The 10,871-nt window shown below is 46.8% G+C and overlaps 2 protein-coding genes across 3 annotated transcripts in view; one reads left to right on the top strand and one right to left on the bottom strand.

Moving 5' to 3' along the window:
- The window catches only part of LRRC8D (leucine rich repeat containing 8 VRAC subunit D), a 129,334-nt gene extending 122,594 nt beyond the window's left edge, over window positions 1–6,740 (bottom strand). The window contains exon 1 of one of the 2 annotated variants that reach the window (XM_043876920.1): window positions 6,634–6,740. The gene's annotated coding sequence lies outside the window, so the exon portion shown is untranslated. Of the gene's footprint in view, window positions 1–6,205; window positions 6,324–6,633 lie in introns of those variants that run through there. The other variant, XM_043876919.1, reaches the window with a different exon arrangement.
- On the top strand, window positions 6,055–9,849 carry LOC122676765 (translation initiation factor IF-2-like). Its single transcript, XM_043876349.1, has 2 exons — window positions 6,055–7,339; window positions 7,995–9,849. The coding sequence occupies exons 1-2, from the start codon at window positions 6,055–6,057 to the stop codon at window positions 8,012–8,014; spliced, it is 1,305 nt and encodes a 434-aa protein (XP_043732284.1). The 3' UTR covers window positions 8,015–9,849.
- The last annotated feature ends 1,022 nt before the right edge of the window (window positions 9,850–10,871 follow it).

The raw sequence follows: 10,871 nt of genomic DNA on the forward strand, positions 1-10,871 counted from the left end.
TGGACCACAGGATGGTCCCCTCACGCCATCCAGTCCAGGAAGCAGCATCTCATGGAGCACCAAGGGCCACACAGTGGACCATCTGCTGTCTTGGTCATCATCTTCCAAGGACACAAATGTATCCTTAAAGCTCCTTGTTTATCTTAACTACCAAGTGTGAGTTGTCAGCCACTAATGTTTCAAAACTTCTCTAAGGTGTCAATACCCACCCTTTCTGTACAACTATGCAAGACGGTGGCTCTCAGTCTTGACTACACACCAGAATCACTTTGGAGTGATTTGGAGTATGTCATTGGTGTAGTATCACACTTAGCAGATTTCACATATCTTCAACGAGAAGACATTAAGAAATTACCATTCGTAGATGTCTTTTGAAGCAGATAGGACAGAAATCCTAGGTAACTTAATGCCAGGTTATCCAAACGAAACTTCACTCCCAGAGACTCTGACCCAAAAGATGCAGGGAAAGGTCTGGGCTCATGTAACTTTAAAACATTTCCCAGACTGATTCTGATGCCAGCCAGGGCTAAGCAAAACTATTTACATTATTTCCTGAATTTATGTTTTATAAGGCTTTAAGGAATGCACCTCTTCATGTACTCCTTCAGGTGTCAAATATCAACGCAGGGCCTGCTGTGGCAGGGGGGCGTTGGGGGGGGCACCAGGAAATCAGTGGCATAGAAGACAGATACATCTCTGCCTTCGCCACACTGACAGGGCACGGGAACAGGCAGACAAGGAAGCTGGCGGCTGAAATAGTACGTGGGAATAGGGGGAACAATCCAAGTTTCCTCTGTCCCTATCCTAGTGGTTTCATGGGCATCAGAATCATCTCCTCCTGGCTGTCTTCTTTCCAGATACTAGAAACTCTTATTTTTATCAGAAAAACAGATGGGCAAGGCTCTGTCCTCATGGAGCTTACATTCTGGCAGGACTGTCTACCCTCTCTAGGTACATTACATTGGTCATTGCAGCTCTGGTGTCTCACCTAAAGTCAGGTGCCCATGCTTTGAACAAAGCACAGTAGAAACTCAATTATGACTATGTTTTCTGTTTTGTGGCCAAAATCTTTCTGATGAAGCTTAGCACTTCCTGTCCTTTTTAATCTGCAACAAGTTGGGAAAACACTGTAAAAATATTTTTGAAGCCCTTTCCTGGATTTTCCCACCAAAAACCATCTTATGACAACTCTGTAATTCCCCCCTTAATACCTGACCTCATATTTGCCCACAAAGAAACACACCTGCAAATCTTCTGATGACTAACATATCCTGGTGCAGTTTCCCTGGAATAAATCCCCGTTGGTTAGCTATTTCATAATTCAGAAGAGTGCACTATCATCTGTAAACCTAGAAATTCCACTGTGTATTCCTTCTTTTTGAACAATTATGTAAATAAGTCCTAAGGGACCCTAGTGTTTACTCACCTTCAAGCAGAGTAATCTTCATCTTTAGCCTGTATCTGTGGTCTTTCATGCAGGTAGATTCTAATGCCTGCTCTATGACTATGTGTGTAAGCTGCCACTAACCACATCACCTCCCTAGGCCTCAATTTCCTCTTCTACCAAATACAAGCACTGATCATTCCCATCTATTAAAAATTCTCTGCTTCTACTCAAAACTGATACACTGCACACTTAATTCCAAGGTGACTTCAACTCTGATACAGACTTTGAAAGTGTAAAAGGACAATTTCTAAGGATTTTCAAATATGTCCCCATGCACGAAATCTCTTAAATTCACAAAACACCAGTTCTTACAGGAATATTTTCATCTCCAGAGAATACAGACAGGTTTCCCATGTTGGCCACGCACTGAAGTGAGAGCAAGCAGACTGTACCATCCGGACAGGCAACACACCTGCAGTGGACTGGGCACAATGGACATTCCTAACAAAGGAGGTTACACGTGTTGGCTACGAGATCTGCAATTTTGTTCTAGCACTCTCAACACTACTGGATGGTGACCACCTGAACCAAGTAATTTACTTAAATCTAGTGTGCTGGACAGATCTAGAACATTTGGATAACCTGGCATTAAGTTACCAAGGATTTCTGTCCTATCCGCTTCAAAAGACATCCAAGGATGGTTGTTTCCTAATGTCTTCTCGTTGAAGATATGTGAAATCTGGTAAGTGTGACACCACACCAATGACATACTAAAGCTCCGTTCTAGGAGGAAGGCCTGTCTCTAAGACCCCACCTCTCTCTCCTTCCCCAAAAGTAAATCTGTCACTAATTAAGTATTTCAGGCATTCTAGCGAAAAAAGAAGAAAGAAAAAACTTAGCTAGGGTGGGAACAGACCTCATACATGGTTTTTGCCAATACCAGTTATTCCCCTATTTACCTCTTCACAAATTTCAAAAGCAACTCTGATTTGGCAAGCTTCAGATTTGCACAGAACATTAGCAATTCTCTTCCAGATGTCTAAATAGAATTACAAAGACCCCAGAGGATGGAGTATGGTTTTCAGAAGCTTACAACAGACTCAAATAATATCAAAAGGGCACTTCAGGTGCAAACATTAGCAAGAACTGAACTCCCCGTAGCTTGGCCACAAACACAAATTTCTCAGATGCCCTAAGCTTGGGGTTCATCAACCCCTGGAATTCCCCTCCATCACCCAGAACTCCCAGCTTTCAAATAGGACAAGCAGCGCCAAACAAAAGTACTGGGTTTCATGAAGTATTAATATTAAGTGACTACAAAGCTTTTGGCAAAGTCATCCTCCACTCCTCTCTCATATGATTAGAAAGCAGAATTAAGATTTTAAAATCTCAAAAGACTGGAAGACTGGACCAAAATAAATAGGACAGTACTGAACAGGGACAAAAACAAAACAAAAAACACCCACTCAGCTTCTCTCTCTCTCTCTCACACACACACACACACACACACGCACACTTGCACAATGAACACAGGATGCAACAGCTAATATGACAAATACCTGGGAGTTCTGACTGTCCAGACCCTAAACATGAGTCTGTGCTGGGCTGTTTTGTAAGCTTAAGCTGCAAAAAGTAGATAGATGTTTGTGCCTTGGTCTGAGGAAACAGCTGTCCTACTGTACTCTTTGTGGACCAGGTCAGGTCTCCATTAACATATTCAATTTCAGTCACCATAACTCTCCATAAAAGATGCTGACAAACTCAGGAGGCAGAAACCATGTCCCATGTAGAACTGTGAAAAGAATTAGGACTATTTTGCTTTGAGAAAATTTAATCGGCTGGAGTGGAAAGAAGGAAACATTATTCTGTCTTTGCGCCTTCGCAGGACTATCTGAGGAGGTGGGTCATTCCAGAGGAATAGAATCAACAGAACAAAGTTTCAGGGAAGCAGTCATCAGCTAATGATCATACACACAGTCCAAAGGCATGATGGCATGTCTTTGTAAGTAGAGAGGTCCCTGTATCTGGGGGTGTTTAAACAGATGCTGCCTCACAAATATAAGAGTTTACTAAAGAAGTTAGACCAAGACTTCTCTAAAATATCCAGTCTAACTCTGAGACTTCCCCATCTGCCAGGATCTCTCAAAAATGCCTTTTTCTCTGATTAGAAGTTGCTCAGATCCTAATCCGTTCAGGTCTGAGTGTAGCAGAAGTCCCCTCGATTGGCTTTCCAACTCACGGTTCTTCCTCACCTTTCAAAACCACCTCCTCCGAGGCCTGTTCTGAGATATAACTTCACTTCACAGTGGCTTCTACCTTCCCTATCAAGGCAGAGTTTCTCAACTTTGGCACTACTGACATTTTGGATGGGATCATTCTTTGTAGTGGAGAACATTCTGCACACTGCAGGATGTTTAGCAAGATTCAGGGTCTCTGATCACTAGGTGTCAGTAATGCTTGCCTCCTAGCTAGGACAAGCAAAAATACAACTGTGTCCGGATATCCCAAATGTCTGCTGGGAGGCAAAGTAACCCCCTGTCGAAAACCACACTTCTTGAAGCAAATAATTAACACCACTGACTTGTGGTTCAAGTCTTCCACTAACTATATCCCCTCTACCTCCCTTCATCAGACATCTTCTCTGTTCCAGCCAGGCAAACCTATTTTTGACCCATGACACGCCTCAAAGCTTCCCCTAACACATGTGCCCTCCGTCTTCCACAAGACACAAACACTCCCAGCTGGCTCCAAACATCCTTTCCATCTCCGTATTCCTTGGCCTTCTAGACAAATGCAATCCCTTGCTTCTGGTGGTGGTCTCACATGGACCGTCTTACTTGCTTTCTATTAGTACAAGAATCCTCTCCTTGACTAAGGCACCCCAACACCCACTCAGGTTCTCTGCTTCCTGCTGGTACTCAATAAATATTGGCTGGACTTTTCAGAATGTCAATATCAGCTCCAATGATACATGAAAATACATGAAATCCCTTACCGACTGCCATTTCAAAAACATATGTGATCAGGAGCACACGGGTTTGACAAAACTTTCATGTTTTCACAGTTAGTACCAATTTAATACCTACAGTACTGAGACTGAATCAAGTCTGACTTCCAAAATACAGCTATCAAAATAATTTAACTATTGGGACATCAAAGACACAGCAAACTTTTTAAAAATCAAAAAAAGTTCTGAACAATGTAAAAACTAGGGGGAGAAGGCCAAGTTTTGACCAAGTTTTTAAAATTCTATAAACCTTGGCTGAAAGAAAAAGATAGGAATATGGCTCAATACTTTCACTGTTGCATCATACACCACTCCACAGGATCATTAAGAGAATGGGGGACTGGGTCATGTAAGGACAGCTTCCTCTCCAACTTTCTAATGTGTTAGGTTTTAATCAACAAAGTACACACTCAGACGCCCTCAATAAAAATGAGACAAATCTAAGATAAAATGTTCAGATATATAAATAAACCATGCCAATTCAAGATTTTGGATTGCTTTTTTTCCCAGCTCCATGATTACCTAATCATTTCATGGGCTGCTCCCTTACCAGCCGACAGAGACCAAATACTTTGTCGGCACCTTATTCTACCTGATGTGTATCTCCAGATCTTTCCTATCTTGTTCTTGTATTCTAACAGCGTTTTAGTCAGTGGGTGTAGAAGACAAAAAAGAGAGGATTCTCACCCTGCGCTAGCTGATGGGAGGTGTCTGGTCAGTATTAACGAGCTGTAAAAATAAATGCTGCCTGAAGACCCCATTTATTGGGTATGGTGCAGAGTTCTTCCCACAGGTCTGTACCATGAAGAGGCCCCAGAACCCAGGAGGGGAAGATCTGAATCACAGTCATTCTTGGCACTTGGAAGCGCCCTTTGGTTGTTTACGAGGTAAACAGCCCTCCCCAGAACTGCAGACGGGAATTCCCTGGCTGCCCAGACTCTTCCAACCTCCAGCACAGAACACATAATAGGTGCTCAATAAACGCAGCCTGACTAGAATTTTATTAGCAAAGCTGCTAAAGAAAGTTTCCAGAAGTCAGCTTTCTCTTTACTCCTGAATCTCTTTCAAAATATGTCCTCAAAGCTTTCTTTGCCCAACAAGAAATTTTTTTTTCTAAGTCAAGGAGAAGGAAAGGAGGAAATCTGCGAAACAGAAGGGATATATGAGTCCAAGGGGCTCAAGTTGGGCCGCATGGTCGGCTAGGGCTCCCCAGCACCTATTCACCCTCCTTCTGCTCAGCTCCTGAGCACTCCAACCTCTCACCTCTGCACTTCTTCTTTCCTGAAACCCCACCTCCCCACCTTCTGACACAGACACCCCAACTGCGTATCCAAGTGGGGCCGCACACCCCACCTCTCCAGCAGGGACCTACCTCTCCTCCCCTCGACCTGAGGCAGCTCTTCTTTACTGCAGCTGGCTTTTTAAGAAACTAAAAAAACTCATCCCTTTATCCGTGAGGGATACCCCCAAATAAAGGGGGGAGAGAAACAGGAAGGCCCCTAGGAACCCTCCAGGCAGCGGAGGTGTGATTCTCTGAGCAGCCACCCCCAATCCTCCTCCTTTCCAAGCCCCTGGAAGGGATTCGCGCAGAAGTCCGGCTCCCAAGTGCCCACGCTTCCAAACAAGCTAGAAGCGGATTATACCGGTACCCAACCCGGAGATGGCCCGCGGCGGGCTGGGTGCACCTGCGGGCCCCCGGCTCCCTCCCCCTCGCGCTGGGGGCGGGGCGCGCCCTCACTTCCCAGCCCAGCCCACCCCGCGCGGGAAGGAGGCGGGAGGGGAGGCGTTTCTGGAGAAGTTGAAGGGCTCACCTTCTGGGCAGCGGGCCAGCGAGGCCAGACACCAAACACCCACCTCCGGGAAGAATCAGCGGAGCCGTAACCGGGTCTCCCCGCCCTTCCGATGGGGCGGAGGGAGGCGAGAGAAGGGAGCGCGCGTGGCGGGGAGCCGGAGAGAGGCGGTCGCAGGCCGGCACGGTCCTCCCACGGGGCCCACTCCGCGGCTCCGGCGCCCGCCGCTCAGATTGCCGAAAGCGGAACGATCTTCGGGGACCGAGGCTAGCGCTCGGCCCGGCCCGCTGGCCGCCCGCGTCCCCCAGCCCGCGAGGTCCCAGCCACAGCCTCCGCTCGGGCCGCGGCGCCGCGGGGCAGGTCGCCGGCGCCGGGGTGGCGCGTGTCGGCTGCGGCGCGGCTCCACCGGCACAGTCCCCGGCCCCTGCCCGGGAGAGGCGCGCACCAACCTTGGGGGGCAGCCCGGGCAGCTTTGGCCGCCTAGCCCCGGCTTAGGCGGAGGCGGGAGGTGGCGGCATCACCTGCGGCGTGCGGCTACTGCTGCTCCCGGACGCGCCGGGGCGGCGGAGGCGCGCGGCGCCCTGCACCCTGCTCCCGCGGCCCCGCCCGCGGCTGCCACCTCGAAGCGCGGCGGAGGAGCCGGGGCACCACGGGCGGCGGCAGCGGCGGCGACGGGAGCAGCAGCACATGACTCTGTAACGGGGGGAATTAGACAAAGCGTAACATGGACTCCGGGCCCGTGCAGGCGCTGCAGCTTCGGGACCAACCGCAGCCGGCGAGCGCCGCCACTGGCTCTGCCGCAGCCAATGGGGGCGGGCCCGGGCCTCCATGTGATGGCGAGCTCTCTTCCCCCGCGGCTCTCCGGTGCCGGGGGTCGGGGCGCTTCCGCCGCCGGGCTGGCTGACCGGAGGGAGGGGTGGCGAGTTCGGTGGCCCGGGGTCGGGCACTGGCGGCGGGAGGCGGCGGCGCCGCGCGCAGGTGCACCCGGCGGGGTGGGGGCGGCCGCCGGAGCCCGCCGTCCCCCCAGCTGCTCATCAGTGAAATGCCCACCTGGGCCGGGCACGATGCCCGCGCCCAATGTCGCCAGACGGGCGAGAGTCCATCTCAGGCACCTTCACCCTTCCTGGGGCTATCCTGTCAGCTGGACCTCTGATAGTAAGACGGGTGTGGGGCTGGGGTATGCCATGAAATGGTAGGGGGAAATTCGCCGAAAAGTCATTTCAGCGGCTTCCAACTGTCCTTACCTGGGATATAGGGCACACACAACTTTATCTTGGCGCGAATAGCTTCCCTGCCTAATTTGTTCTGTCTCTGCTATTGAAGATGCAAGAGAGAGTCACTTATTGTTTTTATCTGAGTCTGCTCTCCCCGACTCCCCTCACCCCATTCTTTTTTGCCAAAAATGTCACAGGAAAGTTTGTCCTCCACTAAATCGTGTTTCCCCAACTTGATAGTTTTCCCTCTTGTTTTTGTTGTAAGATCAAAGTATATTTGAAGTCTTTTTTCATGGGTGGGGAGAAGCAGGAGTCAAGAAATAACGTCACAAGGGATGTTTGGAGGTGTTGGTTTTTAACATGGCAGATGGTTCCAGCCCAGTGTTACAATATCTCCTTTTATCTGAATCTACCGATTTCCAAGAACATGAGTCTATGTGCTCAGTCGTGTTTGACTCTGTGCAACACACCGAACTGTAGCCCACCAGGCTCTGTCTATGGGCTTCTACAGGCAAGAATACTGGAGTGGATTGCCATTTCCTTCTCCAGGGGATCTTCCTGACCCAGGGATCACACCTGTGTCTCCCACATTGCAGGCAGATTCTTCACCGGCTGAGCCTCATGAAAAGTGGGAAATCTCATCTCTTCTACCAAGATATCTCCATGTCAGTGGATGTTCAATCAACATTTCCTAAGCATCTAAACGTTCTTCATAAGCATGCTGCAAGAATGTTACAGGTACTCAGGAAGGTGTGAGTTCAGATACAGTGAGAAAGTAGAGATTCGTTTTTAGGGTTTCAGGAAAGACTTCAGAGACAAGGGAGTAGAACTGACCCTCAGAGAGTGAGCACTTGTTCCCCTGACCCTGGAAGTAAAGAAGAGCAGCCCTAAGGCCGAGTATGAACAGAGCTCCAGCACACACTCAAGAGACAGTCCTAGACTACTTACAAGATGACACTAGATTTTGAGCCCTTCTCACCTCTTGCTCGCTCACTTCCCTTGTTCTGTCCTTTGTGCCAGCAGCCTCTCCTGTCCACACACCGAGCCAAGAAGGAGGTGTGTAGGCAGGAGCTGTGTGTCCCGTGATCTAATTACAGTACCAGATTCGCTGATCTGGGAGATTGGTGCTGTTTTAAAACTGTTAATGTCTAGTGGTGTGATATTTTGATGGAAAACACCTCACTACTATGATTAATTTGGAATGTTTTGCTGTTTGTAAAAACTCTGTTCCATGTTCTGATTTTCCCCTGAGTTTTAAAGTTTGATTTTAGACTTGAGAGAACTGATTTCAAGAATGGGATCAATTGAGAAAGGAAAAAAGTAGTACTCAAAAAACGAATGTAGAGAAACAGGCACATGTTCTCATAAATGTGAGTGTTAATTGGGTAAATCCATTTGGAGGACAATTTAGCAATTTTGGATGAAATTAATATGTGAGGGATTTTTTTGACCAGGCAGTTTCACCTCTAAGAATTTCTGCTTTGGCCATATGTATGCAAAAATCATGTACTGCAGAAGCATTTACAAGCATGTAGAAAGCTGTATGTATAGGTATATTTATTGCAGTATTGTTTATGACAGGAAACATAGAAGGGTGCGTAAGTTTAATAACAAAATCCCAGTAGGGGACTGGTTAAGCAATTTTAACCTGTTCTATAAAAATTAGAGACCTATTTGTACTAAAATGAAAGAATGTCCAAAATATATACATGAAAAAAGCAAGTGTCAGAACAATATGAATAGTATGATACCATTTATAAGCATATTTTGTCAAAAATGTACATGTTATTAAATGTATGCTTAGGGAAAATCTGGAAGCATATATAACAAGCAGTTAACAGTGGTTATCTCTGGATGTGAGATTATTAGGGTCGTTGCTTTCTGTTACAAGTTTGTGTATGCTTGAATTGTTTTTATGTTGAGTACCTATTACTCTGTTAATAAGAAAATAATTAAAAAAATTAAGATAAAATTGCTAAAAGCTGTACCAATGACAATAAGGATCACTCTGAGGATCTAGGAAGCAAAAAATGTCAGCTTCCCCTACTCCCCAAGAAAAACAAGTAGGAGGCAGCAAAGGATGCTAACTGACTTGACTTTGGATTGAAAATGAGGAAATATGATAGAAGAAGCATCTGAGGCTGCTCAAGGCCTGTCAACAGGGATCAAGTGGGAGAAATACAATAAAGCTTCAAGGAAGTTCTAGTCAACAGAGACTTAAGAACACTTACTGTCCTTTGTTGAGTTATGGTCACAAATTGGCGACTGTTTCAATACTTGTTAAATCCGAATCACACAAATCATGACTACAGCCAACACAGTGCTTGTGATGGGCCAGGCTCTGCTCTGAGTACTGTGCATATGTCCACTTTTAGTCCTTGCAGAAACCTTATGAGAGAAATACTATCCTCCTTTTTTTTTTTTTCCCCCTTTGGGAAGGGGGACTTCCCAGGTGGCATTAGTGGTAAAGAACCTGCCTGACAATGCAGGTAGACATAAGACATGTGGGTTCGATCCCTGGGTTGGGAAGATCCCCTGGAGGAGTGCATAGCAACCCACTTCAGTATTCTTGCCTGAAGAATCCCATGAACAGCCCATAGGGCCGCATAGAGTCCGACACAACTGAAGCGACTAAGCACGCATCCTCATTTTTTAGAGAGGCCTGGAGGAGTTTATAAGCAGTTCGAGATCACACAGCCTTCAAGTGGCCTTGCTAGATATTTAAGCCCAGTGGCCTGACTCTAGAGATACAAACACAATACTGAAGACCACATAAGATAAAGGTATTTATATGTGCGCCTTATTCTACCAAGTGATGTAATTCTAAGTTGATTTGAGTTTAGTAGTATTTGGAACGGAGAAGGCAATGGCACCCCACTCCAGTACTCTTGCCTGGAAAATTCCATGGATGGAGGAGCCTGGTAGGCTGCAGTCCACGGGGTCGAGAAGAGTCAGACATGACTGAGCGACTTCACTTTCACTTTTCACTTTTATGCATTGGAGAAGGAAATGGCAACCCACTCCAGTGTTCTTGCCTGGAGAATCCCAGGGATGGGGTCGCACAGAGTCGGACACGACTGAAGTGACTTAGCAGTAGCAGCAGTATTTGGAATGCCTTAAGGCACTCAATAATACTGATTGAATGAGTGAATGAATAATTGAGTTTCCTACTAAAGAAGAATTAGAACTCCTTGGAGGAGTGATTTGCATTGTTTCCGTGTGTGTCACATAGTAGAGTGCCCAACATGTGGTAAGCGATATGAATTTCAGTAATCTGTAAACATGTTTTTGAAACATTGTGCAGAAATCAACCTTTATAAATTGATCCCAAATACACCAGAGCAGCTTATGAATCATATCATGATGAATTCCTCATAGAGTGAAGAATAGCCCCGAAGGGATGGAGCTAAATCTGCTTGTACCTGTATAACCATACACAAATAAATGGGGAATATATTTGCTTGGAAAGTGGC

Source organism: Cervus elaphus, chromosome 20 (assembly GCF_910594005.1).
Source record: "Cervus elaphus chromosome 20, mCerEla1.1, whole genome shotgun sequence".
NCBI classification, from domain to species: domain Eukaryota; kingdom Metazoa; phylum Chordata; class Mammalia; order Artiodactyla; family Cervidae; genus Cervus; species Cervus elaphus.

What these genes read in the sequence shown, in the direction of transcription:
- LOC122676765 (XM_043876349.1), top strand. Translation starts at nt 6,055, where the DNA reads ATGGCCCGCGGCGGGCTGGGTGCACCTGCGGGCCCCCGGCTCCCTCCC. An exon ending in TGTCAGCTGGACCTCTGATA is followed by an intron (nt 7,340 to 7,994) that starts GTAAGACGGGTG and finishes CCCACATTGCAG; the next exon opens with GCAGATTCTTCACCGGCTGA.